General features: G+C 42.1%; 1 protein-coding gene across 1 annotated transcript in view; it reads left to right on the top strand.

The window, feature by feature from the left end:
* LOC110491198 (myosin heavy chain, fast skeletal muscle) overlaps positions 1-26,898 on the top strand; it is a 36,890-nt gene extending 9,992 nt beyond the window's left edge. The window contains exons 14-41 of the mRNA XM_036945883.2: positions 186-335; positions 426-596; positions 823-1,126; positions 3,550-3,614; positions 3,709-3,796; positions 3,914-4,031; positions 4,634-4,757; positions 5,158-5,294; positions 5,669-5,924; positions 6,905-7,147; positions 7,494-7,670; positions 7,767-7,912; positions 8,104-8,194; positions 9,831-10,220; positions 10,318-10,444; positions 10,639-10,757; positions 12,633-12,829; positions 15,896-16,079; positions 16,214-16,379; positions 16,684-16,808; positions 16,980-17,288; positions 17,517-17,720; positions 17,859-17,984; positions 24,576-24,746; positions 25,029-25,133; positions 25,227-25,322; positions 26,416-26,547; positions 26,781-26,898. Coding sequence (XP_036801778.1) covers positions 186-335; positions 426-596; positions 823-1,126; positions 3,550-3,614; positions 3,709-3,796; positions 3,914-4,031; positions 4,634-4,757; positions 5,158-5,294; positions 5,669-5,924; positions 6,905-7,147; positions 7,494-7,670; positions 7,767-7,912; positions 8,104-8,194; positions 9,831-10,220; positions 10,318-10,444; positions 10,639-10,757; positions 12,633-12,829; positions 15,896-16,079; positions 16,214-16,379; positions 16,684-16,808; positions 16,980-17,288; positions 17,517-17,720; positions 17,859-17,984; positions 24,576-24,746; positions 25,029-25,133; positions 25,227-25,322; positions 26,416-26,547; positions 26,781-26,801 — 4,542 coding nt within the window. The 3' untranslated portion in view covers positions 26,802-26,898. The remainder of the gene's footprint in view (positions 1-185; positions 336-425; positions 597-822; positions 1,127-3,549; positions 3,615-3,708; positions 3,797-3,913; positions 4,032-4,633; positions 4,758-5,157; positions 5,295-5,668; positions 5,925-6,904; positions 7,148-7,493; positions 7,671-7,766; positions 7,913-8,103; positions 8,195-9,830; positions 10,221-10,317; positions 10,445-10,638; positions 10,758-12,632; positions 12,830-15,895; positions 16,080-16,213; positions 16,380-16,683; positions 16,809-16,979; positions 17,289-17,516; positions 17,721-17,858; positions 17,985-24,575; positions 24,747-25,028; positions 25,134-25,226; positions 25,323-26,415; positions 26,548-26,780) is intronic.
* Positions 26,899-27,454: the final 556 nt, after the last annotated feature.

Below are 27,454 nucleotides of genomic sequence, written 5' to 3'. Positions count from 1 at the left end.
GAGCACAGGAATTATTTTGGGGATGAGTGCATTACCCCCTTTTCTCCCAATTTCAATTACTATCTTGTCTCATCGCTGCAACTCCCCAGAAGCGAATAGTAATGTGTTTTCCCCCAAGCTTTTATTACCTTATTACTAGACATGGTCAACATCTCATGTATTCATTTGAGCTGTTATTATTGCAGGTCAATAACTCAGTCTCGGCCCTGGCCAAGTCCATCTACGAGAGGATGTTCTTGTGGATGGTTATCCGTATTAACCAGATGTTGGACACCAAGAATCCAAGGAAGTACTATATTGGTGTGCTCGACATTGCCGGGTTTGAGATTTTTGATGTGAGTGTGAGACCAGAGCAAGACAATTAGTTTTGATTGAGAGGGATTACAGCCTTGTATGATGAAATGATTCTGAAATCCCTTCAACAGTACAACAGCATGGAGCAGCTGTGCATCAACTTCACCAATGAGAAACTGCAACAGTTTTTCAACCACACCATGTTCGTCCTGGAACAAGAGGAGTACAAGAAAGAGGGAATCGTCTGGGCCTTCATCGACTTCGGCATGGACTTGGCTGCCTGCATTGAGCTGATTGAGAAGGTAAGCTGTCTGTGAGAATTAAAATGGACCGCAATAACATAGCTCATTGGGAGCGCTGTGTGAGATTATCACAGTGGTACGAGGAATCTGACTTTTGAGAACTCAGTATGTTTCCTATGATATGCCCATAAATTAATATAATCCTAAAATAGCATGTTTTGTAAAGGAATAAATGTGGTCCTAATTGTACATTTCAATAATTTAATATACATCTCTTTTCGTGAAGCCAATGGGCATCTTCTCCATCCTTGAAGAGGAGTGCATGTTCCCCAAGTCTTCAGACACTACCTTCAAGAACAAGCTTTATGACCAGCATCTTGGCAAAAACCAGGCGTTTGAGAAGCCTAAGCCTGCCAAAGGCAAGGCAGAGGCCCACTTCTCCCTGGTGCACTATGCCGGCACTGTGGACTACAACATTACTGGCTGGCTGGACAAAAACAAGGACCCCCTGAACGACTCTGTTCTTCAGCTGTACGGGAAGTCCTCAGTGAAACTGTTGGCTACCCTGTATGTTGCTGCCCCACCTGAGGGTAAGACTAGCATCACATCAAAAGATTTAACTGAGCAATACCCACTGAGCACACCACGTCATTTCATCGTGACGCATTGATCAACCAAATTCCAACCTTTATTCACCAACTCAAAAAGACAGCCAGAATTGTATTGATATCCTAATGTGTTATCAATATGCTTTCAACCATATTAAAGCACAACCAAATTCCAATGGAAAAACAAATGTCAGATTTTTGGGTTAGTTCTCATCTAAATGTGCTTTCACTGCGCTTTCAACCACTTAAAAGCAAAGTTCAAAAACAAAGTTCCAATGGGAATACAATGTCAGATATTTTGTATTAATTAAACAACTTAATGTGTTATCACTATCTAATAGCAGAACCAAATTATCTGGACTGCAGTTGAGATTACATTAAAAGTACATTGATCAATACTGTTCAAGATTCTGCTCATTAAAGCAAACGTGAAGATCTTCACAGACCTCCGACCTTTGCTATTTTGAACATGTGAGCTTTCTATGATTACATAAGAAGACATTGATAGTTACAATAGGCTAACCAGAACATGTGGCCATGGATGTGTTACTCATTTTAAGGTTGAATAAATACTGTTACATTAGTTTGTAAGATAGCCTTAACTTTAGGCAATTTACTGTATTGCAAAAGTCTTATTGAATTGTTTGTTTGACAACTCAACCAAATATCAACATATAAAGGATATCTTATGCAGATAGTTTCATCTGAACCACTGGCTTAATCGTATTCTTTAACTTTTGTTTTTGGTTTAGTTGGAGACATGAATCAAACATATCATTAGTTTAACTTTTCAACAAGTGAATAGGCTATTTACTGCATTGAATCTTAGCCAGGTCACAGTTGTAAATGAGAACTTGTTCTGTAGACAAACTGCATATTGAATTGTTTGGTTGTCAACGCAACCAAATATCAACATTTGAAGGAGATTTATGTTTTGTGCCACTGACTTAGTCTGGCTTTAATTCCAGTTTGTTTATTCCATGTGTAACTCTGTATTGTTTATGTCACACTGCTTTGCTTTATCTTGGCCAGGTTGCAGTTCTAAATGAGAACTTGTTCTCAACTGACCTACCTGGTTAAATAAAAGGTGAAATAAAATGTAATTAAAAAACAAAGCAAATGTAATATGTTGGATTGACATCTCAATCGCAACCAAGAATCAAAGTTAAAGAATAGGACTAAATCAAATCTAACTTTATTTAAAGTGCATTTAAAGCTTGATTCGATTTTTGGTTTGGATGGAGACGTCAATCCACCATATCAATTTTTAATTGGAAGACGAACTGGAGTCAAAGGAGAAGAAATCACAGATGGAACTAAGCAGAACATCTCCTTCAAATTTTGACATTTGGTTGCGCTGACAACCAAGCACAATTCAATATGCAGTTTGTCTACAAATTAATAATTGATATGTTGATTTCACGTCTCCAGCTCAATAAAAAATCTATGTTAAAGAATAGGTCTAAATCTAATCTAATTAACCTCTAAATGCACTTTAAATCAAGTTTGATTTGGTTTAGTCACAATATTTAACTTCAATGTTTGGTTGAGATGGAGACGTGAATCCAACATCTTAATAATTAACTTGAAGATAAAATTTGAAATCCACCAAAACTTGAAACCCTTGGCCTTTATTTATTGTCTATTTTTAGTTGAACCCGGGGCAGAACCCTGGGTAGAATTTGAAGCCTGGGTAGATGACTTCCCTAATGCTATGTAGGCCTAAGTAGCATCATTGATGATACACGACTCACAAAGTATTGTTACATTTCATTTGCTCTGTTAAACCTACCATTTCGAATGATTTTTGATAGCAACAGTTTTTGAGAGATAGCTCAATCCTCATTCTCCTGATAGCACATTGGTAACAGTCAGTGACAAATATGAAAGCCAAGCAGGGCTGGGCTTGGTTAAAACCCTGGATCAGGGACCAAAGGTTAGCTGTAGATAGATCAACTCTCCAGTAGGACATGTTGCCCAGCCTACTGTTTTTTTCTGATAGAGGATATCACGTTGTTTCAAATATATTAATTCAACATATTTTATACAATGTTTTTCTATGTTGAAATTGGTTATAATGATGACATAATGCTGTGAAATTGAAATTTCACCTTCAAAACAACTGTTGATTACTTTTTTCAAATCCAGTGTATTTTCCACATAGATTCCAAGTCACAGTACATTGACAAATGACTTTGAAACAACATTGATTGAAACTGTTTGTGCCCAGTGGGTAGTTAGACCTCCGACCTACATTTTTTATTTAAAGTCTTTGAATGTATCACATTTCCCAGGGTTGTTCCCTGGGTTAATTTACTCAAACAACATTTGCATTAAGATAAATGTGAAGTTAACCCGAGATGGTCTTGTTTATAAGGATCTCTTACTTTTGCCCATTTTAACAGATACAAGCAAGAAAGGAGGCAAGAAGAAGGGTGGTTCCATGCAGACTGTGTCCTCGCAGTTCAGGGTGATCTTTTGAAATGTGTTTATTCAGTCCTTCAAAAGGTGCATTGATTATCCCAAATTATTTATTTAAAAATTGGTTTGTAATCCTCTTACAGGAAAACTTGGGCAAACTGATGACCAACTTGAGGAGCACTCATCCTCACTTTGTGCGCTGCCTGATCCCCAATGAGTCAAAGACTCCAGGTACAAGAACTATTGAGTGATATATTTTTATGTAATCAGTAAAGTATCAGTAATATCAACGAACCCAATCTTTAACCTGTTTATGAGTATTAAAAGAGACTTGGTTTGTGTTTCCAGGTCTGATGGAGAACTTCCTGGTTATCCACCAGCTCAGGTGTAACGGTGTTCTGGAGGGTATCAGGATCTGCAGAAAGGGATTCCCCAGCAGAATCATCTATGCAGACTTCAAGCAGAGGTTCACGCACACAAACACAAATGCACACATACATACATACACATTACATGTACATTTGAGTCATTTAGCAGGTGGTGTTATCCAGCAGCATACCACCCTGCATCCCACTGCTGGCTTGTCTCTGAAGCTAAGCAGGGTTGGTCCTGGTTGGTCCCTGGATGGGAGATCAGATGCTGCTGGAAGTGGTGTTGGAGGGCCAGTAGGTGGCACTCTTTCCTCTGATTTAAGGTGATCCCAATGTGCCAGGGCAGTTAAACAGATGTCCTGACTCTTTGAGGTCATTAAAAATCCCATGGAGTATAATGTAAGGGTGTTATTAACTGGTCTCCTGGCTAAATGTCTGATCTGGCACTCATACTGTCATGGCCACCAAATCATCCCCATCTTCCAATTGGCTCCATCTGTTCTCCAGGTTGTTGATGAGAATGTGTTCTCAGTCAACTTACCTGGTGAAAAATGTATACTTTTTCGTACTGGTCCCCCCACATGCACACACAAAACAATGGAAAAGATCAACTCTAAGGGTCAGTATATGTTACCTTTTACGTAATATAACCAACCTATTGCAACTTGACATATGTTAAGCATGTCTCCTCATTCAGGTATAAAGTACTGAATGCCAGTGTCATCCCTGAAGGCCAGTTCATGGACAACAAGAAGGCTTCTGAGAAGCTGCTGGGGTCCATTGATGTGAATCACGAGGACTACAAGTTTGGACACACCAAGGTCAGTCAAATACCCCCAACAAAAGCTGACAAAACACAACTTAAATGAAATTTTAAACCCTTACCATTCAAAATCTCTCCAGTTGATCAACCACCCTGTTATACTTTCTTCTTCATTAAGCTAATATAAAAAAGGTGGAGAAACATTCTACTGTTATTTTCAGTCATACATCCCAGGTAAAGAAGATAAACTCCATTTATTAACCTGTGCATTGTGTTACAGTGGTATGGCTGCAGTTATCTGTATCACTTTACATTATTCATCTACAACTGTACAAAACCTTTCAACTTCTGAACACACTATCCCATGGTCTGTGGTGATTTCCCCTCTGTTGATCCAACCCTTTCGATCTGTTACCATCTGACTGTGGTTCCATTGACCATGTTTACCTGTGGCCCAGGTGTTCTTCAAAGCCGGTCTGCTGGGGGTACTGGAGGAGATGAGAGATGAGAAGCTGGCCTCTCTGGTCGGCATGGTCCAGGCTCTCAGCCGTGGATTCCTCATGAGGAGAGAGTTCACCAAGATGATGGAGAGGAGGTGAGGAATAGTAGACATCTTCGCACTTCCTATGAACCACCTTAATGTAAGGAAGTATGATTCCATACTGTATACGCTGCGAGTTGTTCAGAATGAGAAAGTACGCCTTATAATGTTCTTTTAAAGCTGCAGTTTAGGATTTGGAAAGCTGTTCAATTGTACTTTTAATGTGTTGTATTTACCTATTGATTCTGGAAGAATATAAAATGCCTCATGAGCTTAGAGCGCTGTCAATTAATTAAAGAGGGGTTACCTTCCCCTTGCCTCCTTCCTCAGCTGTGGGGGGGGGGGGGGGGGGCTCTATTTGGTAGTTCTTCCTCTCTCAGAATGTAGCTTGTCAGTCACCATACCACTCTATCCTTTCTGTTGACCAGAGATGCCGTCTACTCCATCCAGTACAACATCCGTTCATTCATGAATGTGAAAACCTGGCCATGGATGAAGGTGTACTTCAAGATCAAGCCCCTGCTGAAGAGCGCTGAGACTGAGAAGGAGATGGCCAACATGAAGGAGAACTATGAGAAGATGACAGCAGACTTGGCCAAGGCTCTGGCGAAGAAGAAAGAGTTGGAGGAGAAGATGGTGACCCTGCTGCAGGAGAAGAATGACCTGGCACTCCAAAACGCATCTGTGAGTGAGCCACTACCCTCGTAAGGGTACATTTACACACATTAATACACACACATGATTACACACACACACATGAATACATAAACACACACACATGCAGACAGACAGACAGACAGGCACACACACATTCACACACATACACACATTTTCATACTCTCCACATACACTGCTGCTACGCTGTTTATTATCTTTCCTGTTTGCCTTGTCACTTTTACCCCTACCTACATGTACGTTGCATGATGTATTACCTCAACTACCTGGTACCCCTGCACATTGACTCGTTACTGGTACTCCCTGTATATAGCCTTGTTATTGTTATTTATTGTGTTACTATTTCCTATTTTTCTTAGCAATTTTTTAAAACTGTGCATTGTTGGGAAAGGGCTCGTAAGTTAGCATTTCACTGTAAAGTCTACACCTGTTGCATTCGGCGTTTATGACAAATAACATTTGATTCGATGAACACACGCATACACTGTGAAGTAGTAGTAACTGCCAAAATAAAGGACCCCCCCCAGAGGAAGTTTCCGCCACGACTTCGATGTAATTCCTATCCTAGTGCGGAAATGCTCGTTTAGTTCCACACTCCGAACTCCGACATACGACTCCTTATAAATATTGATTAATCAGGCATGCACATCTACACTACTTTGAAGAATCATAAATATAAAATATATTTTGATTTGCTTAACACTTTTGTTACTACATGATTCCATATGTGTGATTTCATAGTTTTGATGTCTTCACTATTATTCTACAATGTAGAAAATAGTCAAAATAAAGAAAAACCCTGGAATGAGTAGGTGTGTCCAAACTTTCTACTGGTATGTTATTGTGGTGGTACTACTGGTATTGTTATTATTATTATTATGGTATATATTGAAGTTATGTTGATTTATTTTGACATCTTTGACAAATGTTAGTCTATATTTTCATACAGAAAGTGAGGACACAGATTTTTTATCCTGTTCTGAAAACAGGAATCAGAAAATCTGAACGATGCTGAGGAAAGGTGTGAGGGGCTCATCAAGAGCAAGATCCAGCTGGAGGCCAAACTCAAAGAGACGACTGAGAGGCTGGAGGATGAAGAGGAGATGAATTCTGAGTTGACTGCCAAGAAGAGGAAGCTGGAGGACGAGTGCTCTGAGCTGAAGAAGGACATTGATGACCTGGAACTCACCCTGGCCAAAGTGGAGAAGGAGAAGCACGCCACTGAAAACAAGGTATCATGCCTTACCATAGACAGTCTAACCAAACAATAATCCAAACAATAATCAACTCAAAACATAGCTGAAATGGAATTCAAGCCGTATTCTGGGTGCAGGAAAAATTGTGGAATTTAAGTTGCGGGGTACTCCTCACATTCATTGAATGTTCAGCTCCCCCTTTGTTTATGACTTCCATTCTGTACACTGGCGTAAAAATGGTGTAAAATTGTAAAAAATCTAGTGTTAAATCAATAAGACATTACTTGTTGATACATTTCAAATCTGAATGAAATTAATGCAATACATGTCAAACTAAATCTTTGTAGTGACCAAAGACAAATTTTGTTGTGACCATTTTCAGGTTAAAAATCTGACAGAGGAGATGTCGTCTATGGATGAGAGTGTTGCCAAGCTGACCAAGGAGAAGAAAGCCCTCCAAGAGGCCCACCAGCAGACACTGGACGACCTGCAGGCAGAGGAGGACAAAGTCAACACTCTGACCAAGGCCAAGACCAAGCTGGAACAGCAAGTGGACGACGTGAGTGGAGTTTGTCATTTTGGCCATGATAGTATGCAAGATGACATTATCTTCAGTTGTTTAGAGTTCAACAGTATGTGTATTTTTATGTTGTAGCTTGAGGGTTCTCTGGAACAAGAGAAAAAGCTTCGTATGGACCTTGAGAGATCCAAGAGAAAGCTGGAGGGAGATCTGAAACTGGCCCAGGAATCCATAATGGACCTGGAGAATGACAAGCAGCAGTCTGATGAGAAAATCAAGAAGTAAACACAATCAAATGGCTACAATATGACCTACTATGTTGATCAACACAATGGTTGTTCTTGACTAATTATTGTAATTATGAATTAGCATTTGCATGTGATTTTTAAAAACTATGTGAATGGTATAATTCTCTGTCTTTAAACTATCGAACCAAAACCAACTATGCAATCATTGTGTTTGTGTTTGTTAGGAAGGACTTTGAGGCCACCCAGCTCCTCAGCAAGGTTGAGGATGAGCAGTCTCTGGGAGCTCAGCTGCAGAAGAAGATCAAGGAACTCCAGGTACAGTACAGGATCTAAGCTCCTGTACAGGAAAGCAAACACCTGAATAATTTCCTGACAAAAACTGTGACATATTTCTTCTGGTAGCACACATTTTTACTGGTGGCTTCTGATGGCTCAGTAGGTTGGAACATATTGTTTCTTGCTGATGTTGCTGATGTTGTTAAGATGGTGCTTTCATAGAGTTAGATAGAGGACAAATACTTTATCGGTGACATTATGGCCTGTGTGATAGCATGGACAGCTCCATTTTAATACAGTCAATTGTCTTCTTATTTTGTGCTGGAAACAAATGTAAATCTAATATATTGGTGAGCCATATCAAAATCGTGTCATTTATTTATTGCCATGACTAGATGCCGGTGTTATTGCTTAAAGCCATTTTCTAACCATAGGCAACACAATTTGAAGAAGACAATGCTATAATCATTGGCCCAGTTAACTACTTTAAAATGGTGGAAGCTCTCAATGGCAATGTCCATGCTAAAATGGTTTAATCCATCTAGAGACCTCTATCTAACTTTATGGGTGGATTTTACTGATTTGGGTTTGGTTCCTGCATGGGACACTGTCTATTGAATATATTAGTGTAACTGGCTTTGTTTCAACATATGAATATTCTTGGTACCATTTGAAAGGAAACACTTTAAAGTTTGTGGAAAAGTGAATTGAATGTAGGAGAATAACACAATAGATCTGGTAGAACAAAATGTAAAGTTTTTTTCTACCACCATCTTTGAAATGCAACAGAAAGGTCCCAAGTCTAGCCATGACTCTGGTTGTAATTCCGATAGTGTCTACAAGAGGGCAGCAGTGCATGTCAAAGTTTCAGACTGATAACTTGAAGTATGGGCAAGCCACAAGACATTTAGTGTGAAGTCACCCAGGTACATTTGGACAAATTGTGAAGGACACATTTACATTACATTTCTCTGCAAGAATATCATCAAATCTGTATACTTTGACTTTGATTTAGCTTTTCCAGTATTAGTAGCCATATTGTAAGTTCAACATTTGTGAAACACCCAGTTTTCATAACTTCATAACTCTCCATGTTCTTGCCATTTTTGTCCAAAAGGAAAAGGCTTGTTGTCGCACAATGTTAGCAGAAAAATTGTGTGACAGATACTCCCGTAAAGCCCAGCTCATTGGTTATCTAGCTAGTTTTGTTTGCCCCCGATTGGTGCTTATTTAACAAAGTTAGTCAATCAAGTGAAGGCCACCCGTGTCATTGGCATGCCATGAAAGCTTCGCTCTCTGACCAAATTTGGTGTCCTACAGGATGTACTACAGCTCTAATGATATAGTGAAGTTTTGTTATGTTCTAGAATCTCTGAGGAATAAATACAAATGTAATTTGACTGGTTGAAACAACGTTTAGGGTTAAATTTTCACAGAATCCTTTCTTTGTAAATTGAACGAGTGGAAATTCTAAATCGATCGTGCATGCTATATGGACCTTTTTTAGGATATGAAAAAGGATTTTATCTAACAAAACGACTCTTCATGTTATCTATGGGACCCTTGGGATGATAAAATTCTTCAGAATGTAAAATATACATCCTTTTATTATTTTGTGAGGTTCCAATGTTTCAACTTTATTGTTATTCCCCGCTGCTCCTGCCCCCTACTTTAGGCCCGTATTGAGGAGCTGGAAGAAGAAATTGAGGCTGAGCGTGCTGCCAGGGCCAAAGTTGAGAAGCAGAGGGCTGATCTCTCCAGGGAACTTGAAGAGATCAGCGAGAGGCTGGAGGAGGCCGGAGGTGCCACTGCTGCTCAGATTGAGATGAACAAGAAGCGTGAGGCTGAGTTCCAGAAGCTGCGTCGTGATCTTGAAGAGTCCACCCTTCAGCATGAAGCCACAGCCGCCGCTCTGCGCAAGAAGCAGGCCGACAGTGTGGCTGAGCTCGGGGAGCAGATCGACAACCTGCAGCGTGTCAAACAGAAGCTGGAGAAGGAGAAGAGTGAGTACAAGATGGAGATTGATGACCTCTCCAGCAACATGGACTCCATTGCCAAGGCTAAGGTGATTAGTGATGTTTTGGTCAAGCGGTGTTGAGGAGGGTCAACTACATTTCCATTTATGTGAACTGAAGTAATAATGGTACATGTTTCACTAACAGGGCAATCTGGAGAAGATGTGCCGTACTCTAGAGGACCAGCTAAGTGAGATCAAGACGAAGAATGATGAGAATCTTCGCCAGGTCACTGACATCAGTGGACAGAGGGCCAGACTTCTGACAGAAAATGGTACCATCAACAATGAACAACAAACCAATGCTTTCCTTAAGTGGTACACAATAAAATGTGTTGAGGGCTTGAAGTCCAGTCCACATTCAAATATTTGGAGAAATTACTATTCACCATCTAACATTGCCCTACAACACATTTTCAATCATAGAGAACAGAGACCCCATTAACAAGATGTCCCTCTATCTCTGCAGGTGAGTTTGGCCGCCAGCTGGAAGAGAAGGAAGCACTGGTGTCTCAGCTGACCAGAGGCAAACAGGCCTTCACCCAGCAGGTGGAGGAGCTGAAGAGGCAGATTGAGGAGGAGGTCAAGGTAAGGGACCCAATCTGGACTCCACCAACCACAGAGTGTAGAGAAATATCTACATGTGACTACGCCACCCTCAGAGACTTCAAATCAAATTGTCACGTGCTTGGTAAACAACAGGTGTGGATTAACAGTGAAATGCTTACTTATGGGCCCTTCCCAACAATGCAGAGAGAAACATAGAGAAATAATAGAAAAATAATAACAGGAGGAATAAATACACAATGAGTAATGATAACTTGGCTATATACACAGGGTACCAGTACTGAGTAATGATAACTTAGCTATATACACAGGGTACCAGTACTGAGTAATGATAACTAGGCTATATACACAGGGTACCAGTACTGAGTAATGATAACTTAGCTATATACATGGGGTACCAGTACTGAGTCGATGTGCAGGGGAACGAGGTAATTGAGGTAGATATGTACATAAAGGTAGGGGTAAAGTAACTAGGCAACAGGATAGATAATAAGAAGTAGCAGCAGCAAATGGGATGAGTCAAAAGAGTTGGTGCAAAAAGGATGGTCAATGCAGATAGTCTGGGTAGCTATTTGGTTAACTATTTAGCATTCTTATGGCTTGGGGGTAGAAGCTGTTCAGGGTCCTGTTTTTTACAGTCGGTACAGTTTGCCATGCGGAAGCAGAGTGAACAGTCTATGACTTGGGTGGCTGGAGTCTTTGACAATTTTTAAGGCCTTTCTCTGACATCGCCTAGAACAGAAGTTCTGGGTGGCAGAGAGCTCGGCCCCAGTGATGTACTGCTCCGTACGCACTACCCTCTGTAGCACCTTGTGGTTAGATGCCAAGAAGTTGCCAAGCGATGATGCAGGATGCAGCCGGTTAAGATGCTCTCGATGGTGCAGCTGTAGAACTTTTTGAGGATCTGAGGGCCCATGCCAAATCTTTTCAGCTTCCTGAGGAAGAGGCATTGTCGTGCCTTCTTCATGACTGTGTTGGTGTGTGTGAAGACCATGTTAATTACTTGTGGTCACAGAGGACCTTGAAGCTCTCGACTCGCTCCACTACAGCTGTGTCGAAGTGGATGTGGGCATGTTCGACTCTCCGTTTCCTGTAATCCACGATCAGCTCCTTTGTCTTGCTGATGTGGGGGCGAACAAGGAGTACAGGTGCGGACTAAGCATGCACCCGAGGGGCCCCTGTTTTGAGGGTCAGTGTGGCAGATGTGTTGTTGCTTTTGCAACAGCCAATGGGGTTCCTAATAAAATACCAAATACTTAGCTGTAGTCAATGAACAGCATTCTCACATAGGTGTTCCTCTTGTCCAGGTGGGAGAGGGCATTGGCGGAGTGCAATAGAGATTGCGTCATCCTTGGATCTGTTGGGAAGGTATGCGAGTTGGAGTGGGTCCAGGGTGTCTCCTTGTTCAGCCAAGATTCAGAGAAACAGAATATTACAGTTCTTCAGGTCCCGTTGATAGGAGTTCGTCCAGTTTGTTCTCCAGTGATTGTACGCTAGCCAATAGAACAAAGGGAAAAGGTGGTTTATTTGTTTGCTGACGTAATCTCATTAGGAGGCTGCCTCACCTGCCTCTTTTTGGCCGCCACTTCCTCTTTCGAGTACCAGGGATTAGGGCCTGGTCCGGAGTAAGCAGAATGCCCAGAGCTGCCGATTCGTTGAGATAGAAATCTTCATCCAAATTGAGGCAAGTGATCGCTCTTCTGGTGTCCAGAAGATGTTTTTGGGTCAAAGGAAATGATAGTGGAGACATTGCATACCAAAAAGTTAAGATCAGCATACATTATTTACATTTTTTATAGCAGAGTAAAATGTCCACTATCCACTGTAGCGCCATCTACTGTAATTTGTTTTACTATCTCTCTAATTTCTCTTTATCTTCCCCTTTCTCTCTCACAGGCAAAAAATGCACTGGCCCATGGTGTCCAGTCTGCCCGCCATGACTGTGACCTACTGAGGGAGCAGTTTGAGGAGGAGCAGGAGGCAAAGGCAGAGCTGCAACGCGGCATGTCCAAGGCCAACAGCGAGGTGGCTCAATGGAGGACTAAGTATGAAACTGATGCCATTCAGCGCACAGAGGAGCTGGAGGAGGCCAAGTGAGTCGCACGCAACAGCAGAAACTCACATATAGGGTGTGGTTGGTGACGTTGTGGTGGTACAGTAGTCTCATAAACCCACACCCTAGGCAACAGCAGTGTGGTCTGGTTGACACTTTCTTGGCAACTTTAATAAGAAAAAGAATGTGGGGTGGGTCCTCTTAAAAATAACCTGTGATCCCCATCTTAGTAGCTGCCATCTTGCTAGCTGCTATCTGTATTTTATTCAAACAGATAAGGTACCCACCATGTCATTTCAACGTGGAGAATTTGTGTCATATTTGATAGATATATCCATTGTTTTATTTATCCGTTATTTTAACCGGGGTAAGTTGACTGAGAACACAATCTCATTTGCAGCAACAACCTAGGGAATAGTTACAGGGGAGAGGAGGGGGATGAATGAGCCAATTGTAAACTGGGGATTATTAGGTGACCGTAATGGTTTGAGGGCCAGATTGGCAATTTAGCCAGGACACCGGGGTTAACAACCCTACTCTTACAATAAGTGTCATGGGATCTTTAATGACCTCAGAGAGTCAGGACACCCGTTTAACGTCCCATCCAAAAGACGGCACCCTACACAGGGCAGTGTCCCCAATCGCTGCCCTGGGGCATTGGGACATTTTTTTAGACGAGAGGAAAGAGTGCCTCCTACTGGCCCTCCAACACCACTTCCAGCAGCATCTGGTCTCCCATCCAGGGACTGACCAGGACCTGCTTAGCTTCAGAAGCAAGCCAGCAGTGGTATGCAGGGTGGTATGCTGATGGCATACATTGATCAATGAGATTCCAGCACATTTTCACCCATAATTAAACAATTTAAAAAATCAATCAGATCATGTGTTAACCGGCGATAGCCGTCACCCACATAGCTGATATTTTGGCGATGTCGAAGGTGTAACTTCATTGGAACTGTCAAATCGGTTAGAAGCCACTCTTGATCATTGTCATCAAGCCACACCTATCCCACTTGCGTAACAAATTCAGACAAAGAAACTGTAGCTGTATAGAAATTATGACGCTCAAATTGAAAATCATTAAACGAAACAATGAGGATTTCTATCATCCTAATGTACTGTGTAGGTGTAGATTACATCTGTCATCCTAATGGAGGAGTAGATTACATCTATCATCCTAATGGAGGTGTACAGTCGTGGCCAAAAGTGTGTGAGAATGTGAGTGTGTGAGATGTGAGAATTACACAAAAAAGTCTGCTGCCTCAGTGTCTTTAGATATTTTTGTCAGATGTTACTATGGAATACTGACGTATAATTACAAGCATTTCATAAGTGTCAAAGGCTTTTACTGAAAATTCCATGAAGTTGATGCAAAGACTCAATATTTGCACTGTTGACTCTTCTTTTTCAAGAATTGCAATTCATCTGATCACTCTTCATAACATTCTTGAGTATATGCAAATTGCCATCATACAAACTGAGGCAGCAGACTTAATATTTGTGTCATTCTCAAAAACTTTGGCCACGACTGTAGATTACATCTATCACCCTATTGGAGGAGTAGATTACATCTCACATTCCAGTGTTCAAATTTGTAAGCAAGGCTGCATGGGATTTCTCTTAATGTGACTCCGTGCAGCCAATGACAGTGCCAGTTTTAGGTGTATGCCAGGTGCCACTTGTGGATTTGACAGCTCTAACGCAGTTCTACCTTTGACACAACCAAAACAACCGCAATGTGGATGTCGATTTAAAGAGGATCTGATTGAATAGAACCCTTAATGTTATCAATGTGCTCGATCAAATGACACAACCAAATTACCTGGATTTCACCTAGTTGAGATGACATTAAAGTATATAGTGCAAGTGATCAATGCCATTCGAGATTCTGTGCAGATTATTACAGCAATGGTAAGATTTCCACAGACTGACAACCCTGAATGCTTTCTATGATTACATAAGACATTTATTGTTACAGTAACCTCAAAATGTGGCCATGTATGTGTTACTCATTACTCTGTGGAAATCTAATGAACTTAATGTTAGGCTGTCTTACAAAAGTAATATCAAATTGTGAGTCTTGCTTAAATTCCAGTTTGTCTACAAATTAATAATTGATGTTGCATTCACATCTCCATTTCAACCAAAAATCAAAGTGAATTAATAGGTCTAAATCAAACTTTAAAGGATGGTTTGATTTAGTCATTTTTCAACTTAGATTTTAGGTTCAGAGACTTGAGATGGAGACATCAATCCAACATTTTAATTTACTAACTTGTAGATTCCATTTGAAAGCTACCAAAGCTTAAAATGCTAGGCCTATATGTATTGTCTGTTTTTAGTTTAATCCTGGGTTAAATTTAAACAATAGCTGTTGATGACTTCCCATCAACAGCATCATTGATAATATAATTGATAAAGTATGGTTCCATTTAATTTGCTCTGTTAAACCTACCTTTTGGAATGACTTTGATAGCAACGCAACACTGAACCTATTAAGTGGAGATTTCACAACAACCATTCTCACGACAGCAGATAACAGCAGGTAACAAACAGCCTGTGACAAATATGGAAGCCCAGTTAATACCCTGGATGGAGGACCAAAGGGTAGTTGTAGATAGATCAACTCTCCAGTAGGAGGTGCTGTCCAGACTATTTTCTTCTGATATAAATTATTACGTTGAAGATCTGATGTAGTTTCAAAGGTACAAATTCAACAAATTTTATGCAATATTTGTCAGTGTTGAAAATGTTACCATGTTGATGTAATCCTGTAGTTTAATTTTCACCTTTCACCACAGTTTGTTAATACCTTTTTTTTAAATCCAATGTATTTTATGTAACAATACATTGACAAATGTTGAAACAATGTTGATTGAACCAGTTTGTGCCCAGTGGGTAGTTACAGTATATTGGCCGTGACATAGTACCAAACTGCCATTCTACTATGTACAGAGGGGTTAGGCCAGAACATTAGAACATTGTGGGAGGCAACCAAGATGTCTAGAGAGACTAGTGGTAGGGGGCTCTGAGAAAATGTCAAGTATTGTCAAATTTGTTTTGGAAAAAATTGTTCACAATAAAACCACCCTCTGTCGTCCAACAGGAAGAAGCTGGCCCAGCGTCTGCAGGAGGCTGAAGAGACCATTGAGGCAGTTAACGCCAAGTGCGCCTCCCTGGAGAAGACCAAGCAGAGGCTGCAGGGAGAGGTGGAGGACATCATGATTGACATTGAGAGAGCTAACACAATGGCCTCCAACCTTGACAAGAAGCAGAGAAACTTTGACAAGGTGAAAATGAATAAACCTCACTCTAGGGTAATATTTTCTGTCTGCTATTTGATCAGTTGTAGTATAATTGTACCATATTCCTGATTCAAAACTCCATCAATGAGTTATAATGAAAATCTTATGGATTTCCTTAGGTTCTGTCGGAGTGGAAGCAGAAGTATGAGGAAAGCCAGGCTGAGCTGGAAGGAGCTCAGAAGGAGGCTCGATCTATGAGCACTGAACTCTTCAAGATGAAGAACTCCTACGAGGAGGCTCTGGATCATCTGGAGACTCTGAAGAGAGAGAACAAGAACCTGCAACGTGAGCATCTGACAGCAGTTCTCTTTTGCTCATGTGTTGTAAAGATGGAGAGAGCTTTAACCATCAAACTTACATTAAATTACCATTACACCATCTCTGAGCATAAAATTATATTTTTTGTACTCGTAATCAGCGTTCCTATGAACAACCCAAGGAAGTGAAGGGCAATTATATTTGCAAGACCATATGAAGTGCTGTTAATTATTTATCTGTTATTATGATTCAATGTGCACTTCAGTGCATTGGTAATATCCACAAAAAATTATCTCTCAAGTCTAAACTGCTCCTGTGTTTGTGTGTGCAGAGGAGATCTCTGACCTGACTGAGCAGATCGGAGAGACTGGCAAGAGCATCCATGAGCTAGAGAAGGCCAAGAAGACTGTGGAGACAGAGAAGTCTGAGATCCAGACGGCTCTAGAGGAGGCTGAGGTACAAACTACAGCTGTTTGATGGGAAAAGCAGTGTTACCCGAGCCAATGCTAGCTACAGTCCAATGATGCCTGTAATGGTGTTTATTGTAGTCATATATATTTAATTGCTGGTGTTATTCACATCCAAATGTATTGAACACAAATTACCTGACTGCTTCTCCCTGTCCAGGGCACACTGGAGCACGAGGAATCCAAGATTCTGCGTGTGCAACTGGAGCTGAACCAGGTCAAGGGTGAGGTAGACAGGAAGATTGCTGAGAAGGATGAGGAGATGGAGCAGATCAAGAGGAACAGCCAGAGGTTGACTGACTCCATGCAGAGCACCCTGGACTCTGAGGTCAGGAGCAGGAATGACGCCCTGAGGGTGAAGAAGAAGATGGAGGGAGACCTGAATGAGATGGAGATCCAGCTGAGCCACGCCAACCGCCAAGCGGCCGAGGCCCAGAAACATCTGAGGAACGTCCAGGGACAGCTAAAGGTAAAGGGAATGGGACATCAGGCTCAAACATCTAAAAATGGGGAGGGATTTGTTTGTGAATCTTTAAAACAGGCTTTAACCATGCAATTTAAAATATTGAATCTATTGGACTAATATACTGTAGAAATGTAGGGATATTGAGGAAATTCTTACCAATAATTTTTTTATCACCGATCCTATCACCTCTACTTCCACAAGTCCTAATGAACCTGTCATTATGAACCCCAGGATGCCCAACTGCACCTTGATGACGCCGTCCGTGCCTCAGAGGACATGAAGGAGCAGGCAGCCATGGTGGAGCGCAGGAACGGTCTGATGGTGGCTGAAATCGAGGAGCTGAGAGTTGCCCTGGAGGTGACAGAGAGAGGCCGCAAAGTGGCTGAGACTGAGCTGGTAGACGCCAGCGAGCGTGTTGGACTGCTGCACTCCCAGGTACAGGTCAAAATCAATTTCTTATGAAACTCAACCAAACATACCATTTACACAGTGCTTGCTTTTATATGTCGTAACTTCTGCCTTATGACATGTAAATTATCTTGAGAGTCAAACAATTTGTCTTGTTTCCTCCAGAACACCAGCCTTCTGAACACCAAGAAGAAGCTGGAGACTGACCTGGTGCAGGTGCAGGGAGAGGTGGAGGACATCGTCCAGGAAAGCAGGAATGCAGAGGAGAAGGCCAAGAAGGCCATCACTGATGTGAGTTCTTATGATCTATTGAATTACATTTGGCCCCAATGATAACAGGGCTGGTTAACACTAGTATTGGCTGAGCCTCGAGGCATCCCAGTTTGAGGCAACATCGATTCTAACAGCCTAATAAATACATTTAATCTACAGTGCCTTCAGAAAGTATTCATACCCCTTGACTAATTCCACATTTTGTTGTGTTACTGCTTGAATTCAAAATGGATTAATTAGATTTTTGTCTCAACAATCTACACACAATACCCCATAATGACAAAGTGAAAACATGTTTTTAGGACATTTTTAAAATGTGTTAAATGAAATACAGATGTAATTTCCATAAGTATCACACCCCTGAGTCAATACTTTGTAGGAGCACCTTTGGGAGTGATCTATCAAGTTAGCATTTTTACTGCAGGGCGCTTATGGCTCCCAACGTCTCGATTCCTCTCTGCCAAACTGACGTTGGTTTAGTAGATATGTATGTTGGAACATTGGTACATCATGGGAGGCAGCCTGTCCGTCTAGAGCTACCTTCCTGTAGGTTTTTGCTCTAAATCTATCCAACCAATGTATTTAGAAAGCCATTTTTACATCAACAGATGTCACAAAGTGCTTACACAGAAACCCAGCCTAAAACCTCAAACAGCAAGCAATGCAGATGTAGAAGCATGGTGGCTAGGAAAAACCTCTTAGAAAGGCAGGAACCTAGGAAGAAATCTAGAGAGGAACCAGGCTCTGAGAGGTGGCCAGTCCTCTTCTGAACGTGCTGGGCAGAGATTATAAGAGTACATGGCCATTAAGGTCAGATCGTTCTTTAAGGTGTTCAAATGTTCCATAGATGACCAGCAGGGTCAAATAATAATCACAGTGGGAGAATTAGAGGGAGCATACTTAAGTTCACACCAGACACCAGATAAGACAGGGGAATTACACCAGATAGCACAGACTGACCCTAGCTCCCCGGTACATATAGTACAGCCTAGATAATGGAGGATGAGAAGGGGGGAGGGATCGGGGACACTGTGGCCCCGTCTGACGATAATTCTGGACAGGGCCAACCAGTTAGGACATAACCACACCCACTTTGCCAAAGCACAGTCCCCTCACTACTAAAGGGATATCAACAGATCACCAACTTACTACCCTGAGACAAGGCTGAGTATAGCCCACGAAGATCTCCTCCAATGCACGAGCCCGAGGGGGCCGCAAAACACTCAAGTGACGCACCCCTCCTAGGGACGGCATGGAAGAGCACTAGTAAGCCAGTGACACAGCCCCAGTAATAGGGTTAGAGGCAGAGAATCTCAGTGGAGAGAGCTGAGCCAGCCAGGCAGACACAGCAAGGGCGGTTAGTCACTCCAGTGCCTTGCCATTCACCTTCGCACCCCTGGGCCAGACTACACTCAATCATAGGACCTACTGAAGAGATTAGTCTTCAGTAAAGACTTAAATGTTGAGACCGAGTCTGCGTCTCTCACATGGACAGGCAGACCATTCCATAAAAATGGAGCTCTATAGGAGAAAGCCCTGCCTTCAGCTGTTTGCTTAGAAATTCTAGGGACAATAAGGAGGCCTGCGTCTTGTGATCGAGCGTACTTGTGGGTAGGTACGGCAGGACCAAATCGGAAAGATAGGTAGGAACAAGTCCATGAAATGCTTTGTAGGTTAGCAGTAAAACCTTGAAAATCAGCGATAGCCTTAACAGGAAGAGGCTAGCACTGGAGTAATATGATGAAGATTTTAGCAGCCGTATTTCAAATCAAATCAAATTGTATTAGTCACATGCGCCGAATACAACAAGTGTAGTAGACCTTACAGTGAAATGCTTACTTACGAGCCCCTAACCAACATTGCAGTTACAAAAAATACGGATAAGAATAAGAAATAAAAGTAACAAGTAAATAAAGAGCAGCAGTAAAATATCAACATCAAGACTATATACAAATGACAAAAACAGAGTAGCAGCGATCAAATAGTCTAGGTAGCCATTTGATTAGGTGTTCAGGAGTCTTATGGCTTGGGGGTAGAAGTTGTTTAGAAGCCTCCAAGACTTCGCGCTCCAGTACCGCTTGCCGTGCGGTAGCAGAGAGAACGGTCTATGACCAGGGTAGCTAGAGTCTTTGACAATTTTTAGGGCCTTCCTCTTACACTGCCTGGTAATAGAGGTCCTGGATGGCAGGAAGTTTGGCTCCAGTGATGAACTGAGCCGTTCGCACTACCCTCTGTAGTGCCTTGCAGTTGCCATACCAGGCAGTGATGCAGCCATGCTCTCAATGGTGCAGCTGTAGAACCCTTTGAGGATCTGAGAACCCATGCCAAATCTTTTCAGTCTACTCAGGGGGAATAGGTTTTGTTGTGCCCACTTCACGACTGTCTTGGTGTGCTTGGACCATGATAGTTTGTTGGTGGTCTACCCTTAACACCTGGGGGCGGCCCGTCATGAAGTCCAGGATCCAGTTGCAGAGGGAGGTGTTTTGTCCCAGGCTCCTTAGCTTATTGATGAGCTTTGAGGGCACTGTGGTGTTGAACGCTGAGCTGTCGTCAATGAATATCATTCTCACATTTGTCCAGGTGGGAAAGGGCAGCGCATGCTCGCAGTACACATCCTGGTAATCTGTCTGGCCCTGTGGCCTTGTGAATGTTGACCTGTTTAAAGGTCTTACTCACATCGGCTGCGGAGAGCGTGATCACACAGTCTTCCAGAACAGCTGTATGTTTCAGTGTTATTTGCCTCGAAGCGAGCATAGAAGTAGTTTAGCTCGTCTAGTAGGCTTGTGTCACTGGGCAGTTCTTGGCTGTGCTTCCCTCTGCAGTCGGTAATGGTTTGCAAGCCCTGCCACATCCGATGAGCATCAGAGTTGGTGTAATACAATTCCATCTTAGTCCTGTATAGACACTTTGCCTGTTTGATGGTTAGGGTTAGGGTTAGGGTTAGAGGGCATAGCGGGATTTCTAATAAGCTTCCGGGTTAGAGTCCCTCTCCTTGAAAGTGGCTGCTCTAGCCTTTATCTCAGTGCGGATGTTGCCTGTAATCCATGGCTTCTGGTTGGGGTATGCACTTATTGATGAAGCCAATGACTGATGTAATGTACTCCTCAATGCCATCGGAGGAATCCCGGAACATATTCCAGTCTGTGCGAGCAAAACAGTCCTGTAGCTTAGCATCTGCTTCATCTGACCACTTTTTTTATTGATCTAGTCACTGGTGCTTCCTGATTAAATGTTTGCTTGTAAGCAGGAATCAGGAGGATATAATTATGGTCAGATTTGCCAAATGCAGGGCGAAGGAGAACTTTGTATGCGTCTCTGTGTGTGGAGTAAAGGTGGTCTAGAGTTGTTTTCCCTCTGGTTGCACATTTAACATGCTGGTAGAAATGAGGTAAAACTGATTTAAGTTTCCTTGCATTAAAGTCCCTGGCTACTAGAAGCGCCGCCTCTAGGTGAGCGTTTTCTCATTTTTCATACAGATGAAAACTCTCTACGTAGGTAGTGTGGTCTACAGTTTATGATGAGATACTCTACCTCAGGCGAGCAATAGCTTGAGACTTCCTTAGATATTGTGCGCCAGCTGTTATTTACAAAAATACATACATACAAACTCTTTCGTGTCGTCTGAGATTCCCAAAGATTGGAAAGCAGCTGCGGTCATCCCCCTCTTCAAAGGGGGGGACACTCTTGACCCAAACTGCTACAGACCTATATCTATCCTACCATGCCTTTCTAAGGTCTTCGAAAGCCAAGTCAACAAACAGATTACCGACCATTTCGAATCTCACCATACCTTCTCTGCTATGCAATCTGGTTTCAGAGCTGGTCATGGGTGCACCTCAGCCACGCTCAAGAAGAAACATTACTGTGCAGCCGTATTCATTGATCTGGCCAAGGCTTTCGACTCTGTCAATCACCACATCCTCATCGGCAGACTCAACAGCCTTGGTTTCTCAAATGATTGCCTCGCCTGGTTCACCAACTACTTCTCTGATAGAGTTCAGTGTGTCAAATCGGAGGGTCTGTTGTCCGGACCTCTGGCAGTCTCTATGGGGGTGCCACAGGGTTCAATTCTTGGACCGACTCTCTTCTCTGTATACATCAATGAGGTCGCTCTTGCTGCTGGTGAGTCTCTGATCCACCTCTAAGCAGACGACACCATTCTGTATACTTCCGGCCCTTCTTTGGACACTGTGTTAACAACCCTCCAGGCAAGCTTCAATGCCATACAACTCTCCTTCCGTGGCCTCCAATTGTTCTTAAATACAAGTAAAACTAAATGCATGCTCTTCAACCGATCGCTACCTGCACCTACCCGCCTGTCCAACATCACTACTCTGGACGGCTCTGACTTAGAATACGTGGACAACTACAAATACTTAGGTGTCTGGTTAGACTGTAAACTCTCCTTCCAGACCCATATCAAACATCTCCAATCCAAAGTTAAATCTAGAATTGGCTTCCTATTTCGCAACAAAGCATCCTTCACTCATGCTGCCAAACATACCCTTGTAAAACTGACCATCCTACCAATCCTCGACTTTGGCGATGTCATTTACAAAATAGCCTCCAATACCCTACTCAACAAATTGGATGCAGTCTATCACAGTGCAATCCGTTTTGTCACCAAAGCCCCATATACTACCCACCATTGCGACCTGTACGCTCTCGTTGGCTGGCCCTCGCTTCATACTCGTCGCCAAACCCACTGGCTCCATGTCATCTACAAGACCCTGCTAGGTAAAGTCCCCCCTTATCTCAGCTCGCTGGTCACCATAGCATCTCCCACCTGTAGCACACGCTCCAGCAGGTATATCTCTCTAGTCACCCCCAAAACCAATTCTTTCTTTGGCCGCCTCTCTTTCCAGTTCTCTGCTGCCAATGACTGGAACGAACTACAAAAATCTCTGAAACTGGAAACACTTATCTCCCTCACTAGCTTTAAGCACCAACTGTCAGAGCAGCTCACAGATTACTGCACCTGTACATAGCCCACCTATAATTTAGCCCAAACAACTACCTCTTTCCCAATTTATTTATTTATTTTGCTCCTTTGCACCCCATTATTTTTATTTCTACTTTGCACATTCTTCCATTGCAAAACTACCATTCCAGTGTTTTACTTGCTATATTGTATTTACCTTGCCACCATGGCCTTTTTTGCCTTTACCTCCCTTCTCACCTCATTTGCTCACATTGTATATAGACTTGTTTATACTGTATTATTGACTGTATGTTTGTTTTACTCCATGTGTAACTCTGTGTCGTTGTATCTGTCGAACTGCCTTGCTTTATCTTGGCCAGGTCGCAATTGTAAATGAGAACTTGTTCTCAACTTGCCTACCTGGTTAAATAAAGGTAAATAAATAGCCCCTCCGCCCCTTGTCTTACCAGACGCCGCTGTTCTATCCTGCCGGTGCAGCATATAACCAGCCAGCTGTATGTTGATAGTGTCGTCATTCAGCCACGACTCTGTGAAGCATAAGATATTACAGTTTTGAATGTCCCGTTAGTAGTTTAATCTTCCACGTAGGTCATCTATTTTATTGTCCAAGGATTTCAAGTTTGCTTGCAGAATGGATGGAAGTGTTTTTTTTTCGATCGCTTACGAATTCTCAGAAGGCAGCCCGCCTTCCGGACCCTTTTTCTCCGCCTCCTCTTCACGTAAATCACTGGGATCTGGGCCTGTTCCTGAGAAAGAAGTATTTTTTCGCGTCGGCCTCATCAGACTCGTCAAAGGAAAAAAGGATTCTGCCAGTCCGTGGTGAGTAATCGCAGTCCTGATGTCCAGAAGTTATTTTCCGTCATGAGAGACTGTTGTGGCAACAATATGTACAAAATAAGTAAAAACATACGTTGCAAATAAACTAACAAAAAAAGCACAATCGGTTGGGGGCGCATAAAACGTCTGCCTTCTTCTCCGTGAATTTCTTCTCCGTCGCCAGAACTCCGGAACTAACTGAAGTTTATTTTATGTTTTATCCGGGTAGCCGGAGAGTAGAGCATTGCAGTAGTTTAATCTAGAAGTGACAAAAATATGGATGAGATTTTCATCATAATTTTTGCATAAGTTTTAGATTTTTGCAATGTTATTAAAAAAAAAGCTGCCCTTGAAATATTCTTGATATGTTCATCAAGTGAGAGATCAGGGTCCAGAGTAATGCCAAGGTCCTTCAGTTTTATTTGAGGTGACTGTACAACCATCAATATTGTTTGTCAGATCAAACAGCATATCTCTTTGTTTCTTGGGGCCTAGAACTAGCATCTCTGTTTTGTCTGAGATTCAAAGTAAAATGTTTGCCGCTGTCCACTTCCTTATGTCTGAAACACAGGCTTCCAGGGTAGACCATTTTGGAGCTTCCCCATGTTTTGTCAAAATGTACAGCTGCATGTCGTCCACATGAGAGTTGAAATTGTGGTTTCAAATGACATCACCAAGAGTTAGGATATATAGTGAAAACGATAGTGGTACTAAAATGTTGAAAATTCTAATAATGAGCTGGTTGATATTCTGCATACAGTTAATTATAACTGAGGTTGGAGCAAAAACCTACAGAAGGGTTGGAGAACCCTGGTCTAGAGAGACATACATTAAACAAACTACCATTCCAGGCCGCCATGATGGCTGAGGAGCTGAAGAAGGAGCAGGACACCAGCTCTCACCTGGAGAGGATGAAGAAGAACCTGGAGGTCACAGTCAAGGACCTGCAGCACCGCCTGGATGAGGCTGAGAACCTGGCAATGAAGGGAGGCAAGAAGCAGCTCCAGAAACTGGAGTCCAGGGTGAGTTAACAACAGGGTGGATTAGAGTGGATTGAAAATCAGATTTCTGGACATTGTTTCTTGGGCATTGTGTAATGACTTTTTCTCTCAATAACCCACCTAGATAATGAAAAGCTGCTGTTAACATTACAGATCCCTTCAATTAAAATTGTAAAAGTATATGAACAGACAGCTACTGTACGTCCTTGACTGAGTAGAAGACTAAACCTCTGTTTTACAAAGATTTGTTATGTATGATTTCACCACCTCAAACAAATGCCTATGTTAATTTCTTCTACAAAGGTGCGTGAGCTAGAGACTGAGTTGGAATCAGAGCAGAAAAGAGGTGTAGAGGCGGTCAAGGGAGTCCGCAAGTATGAGCGCCGAGTCAAGGAGCTCACCTACCAGGTAACAGGAAGTGCCTTTTTCACAAAATCTACACTAACACAAACAGGTTTGAGTATAAAACTGAGGCAGTGAATCTTTGATTTTGTCCCACAGACTGACGAGGATAAGAAGAACGTTGGAAGGCTTCAGGACCTGGTAGATAAGCTGCAGATGAAAGTGAAGGCCTACAAGAGGCAGGCTGAGGAAGCAGTAAGTCACCTGCTGTACTTAGTCAAATACTCTGAAAGCATGCTTTCGAAAACATATTTTTCCCTCGTTACCTTCATGTAAATACAGTTTAGTTACAGCTGAGATTAACAAAAGTTGAAACACTGGTCGCCCCAGGCGCATTTGTTATTGTTTTTGTTTTGTTTATCAAAAAAAGTGTTGTGGTAAAATAAAATCTATTCTGTGTGCAAGTTAGTGAAACTTGACACCCCTACCCAACAGTGCAGTAGTCAATAATAGTATAACTAATAAAAGGTAAAGAAATATATAACCCTAACACGAAAAATAAACAAGAAGAAAATTATAGATCATTTAAGTCAATGATGTGAAAGAAAACAAAAGTGTTTGTTGTTTTGAGAAACATCTTTGTTGTTGTAACAACATCTTTGTTGTAATAACATCTTTGTTGTTGTGGTATTAACGGACTCCAACCTTAAAGTGCTTCTGCACATTAGTCAATATTGACTCAATTGATATGGCAAGTAATTGCTGAAGATATTATGCACATTTCTCAGTGCATAGTATAGGGTTAGTATTCATTTGCTGTCCTGGTGGCTGGTCTACTGGTAGTGCCAGTGCCCCTGGATCAGATATGTCCTTGCAGGCAGTGGTTTGATCCCCGTTCACCCTGCAGGCAGTGGTTTGATCCCCGTTCACCCTGCAGGCAGTGGTTTGATCCCCGTTCACCCTGCAGGCAGTGGTTTGATCCCCGTTCACCCTGCAGGCAGTGGTTTGATCCCCGTTCACCCTGCAGGCAGTGGTTTGATCCCCGTTCACCCTGCAAGCAGTGGTTTGATCCCTGTTCACCCTGCAGGCAGTGGTTTGATCCCCGTTCACCCTTCAGGCAGTGGTTTGATCCCCGTTCACCCTACAGGCAGTGGTTTGATCCCCGTTCACCCTGCAGGCAGTGGTTTGATCCCCGTTCACACTTTCTCTGCTGTATCATCTAGCTCCCTATTTACAGCACATTGCTATCTGAAGATAAAAAACACATTTAAAAAACGTATTTTTAAAAAATATGAATTTGCTTCCTGAATCTTCAAACAATATACTAATGTTATGCTCTCCCTCTCAGGAGGAAGCAGCCAACCAGCACATGTCTAAGTTCAGGAAGGTGCAGCATGAGCTGGAAGAGGCTGAGGAGCGTGCTGACATTGCTGAGACTCAAGTCAACAAGCTCAGAGCCAAGACCCGTGACGGTGGAAAGGTAAAGAGCTGCTGCTAAACCTACACCCGACTCATGTTCACATATGGCCACATCAACTCCACCTATGCTTCAGTATAATTCAAACTAAAATGTAACTTTGAAATTCAAAATAAAAAATCCAAGCTTATTACTGAGCCTTAAATGCTTGATTGATTATATTATTTTGATGTTCATTAATTTTGCATGTTCATTATTTCATACTGATCCATTATTTTCTTTCTTCCTTCTTACAGGGCAAAGAAGCTTCTGAATAAACAAGATCAAAGTCTCTTAACATTTTACTGTGTTGCATAAAATATGATTTTCATGGTGAAATTGTGAGCATTGATTAAAAACATGTTGGCCAACATATACTTTTTTTGGACTGTTGTCGTGTCTTACTATTATTAAATGATATGACATGCTATTTTATCAAATTGATTACCTAACATTTAATTGATCACGTGATTGAATTAAACCATGCCTCAATTCAACCATTAATAACCTGGGGCACCACGGAAGTGGTTATCTCCCGAATCCACTCTCGTTACAGCAGCCATGTTTTTGGGTTAACAGCTGAGGGATGAGGCTGGAGAAATGTCAGTGGAGCTGCCCTTTGCTCATGTCAATGCCAGAGCATTAACTTTCAGTCAGAAGGGTCCTACTAATCACCCCAAACAACCCCCAACAACACCAAACAGGTACCCAAAATAAAAACCAGGTACCAAAAACAACCCCATAGCTAGCTAGCTGTTTCTAGCCAGTTTGTCCTGGGAGAATGACATTGGGTTGTTATTTTACTTGACATGCATCCTTGATTAATCTCTCCTCATTCATCTTTCAAGCATCCACATGGGTTTATAGGCTAATGAAAACCCAATGAGGAGATGGAAGAGATGGGACTTGCTGCGTGTCAATCATCTCAAAT

The sequence above is a fragment of the Oncorhynchus mykiss genome, chromosome 16 (assembly GCF_057628025.1).
Source record: "Oncorhynchus mykiss isolate SJ-2025 chromosome 16, ASM5762802v1, whole genome shotgun sequence".
In the NCBI taxonomy this organism is placed as follows: domain Eukaryota; kingdom Metazoa; phylum Chordata; class Actinopteri; order Salmoniformes; family Salmonidae; genus Oncorhynchus; species Oncorhynchus mykiss.
The sequence above is the reverse complement of the archived record's forward strand: the minus strand, read 5'-3'. Positions and strand labels throughout refer to the sequence as shown.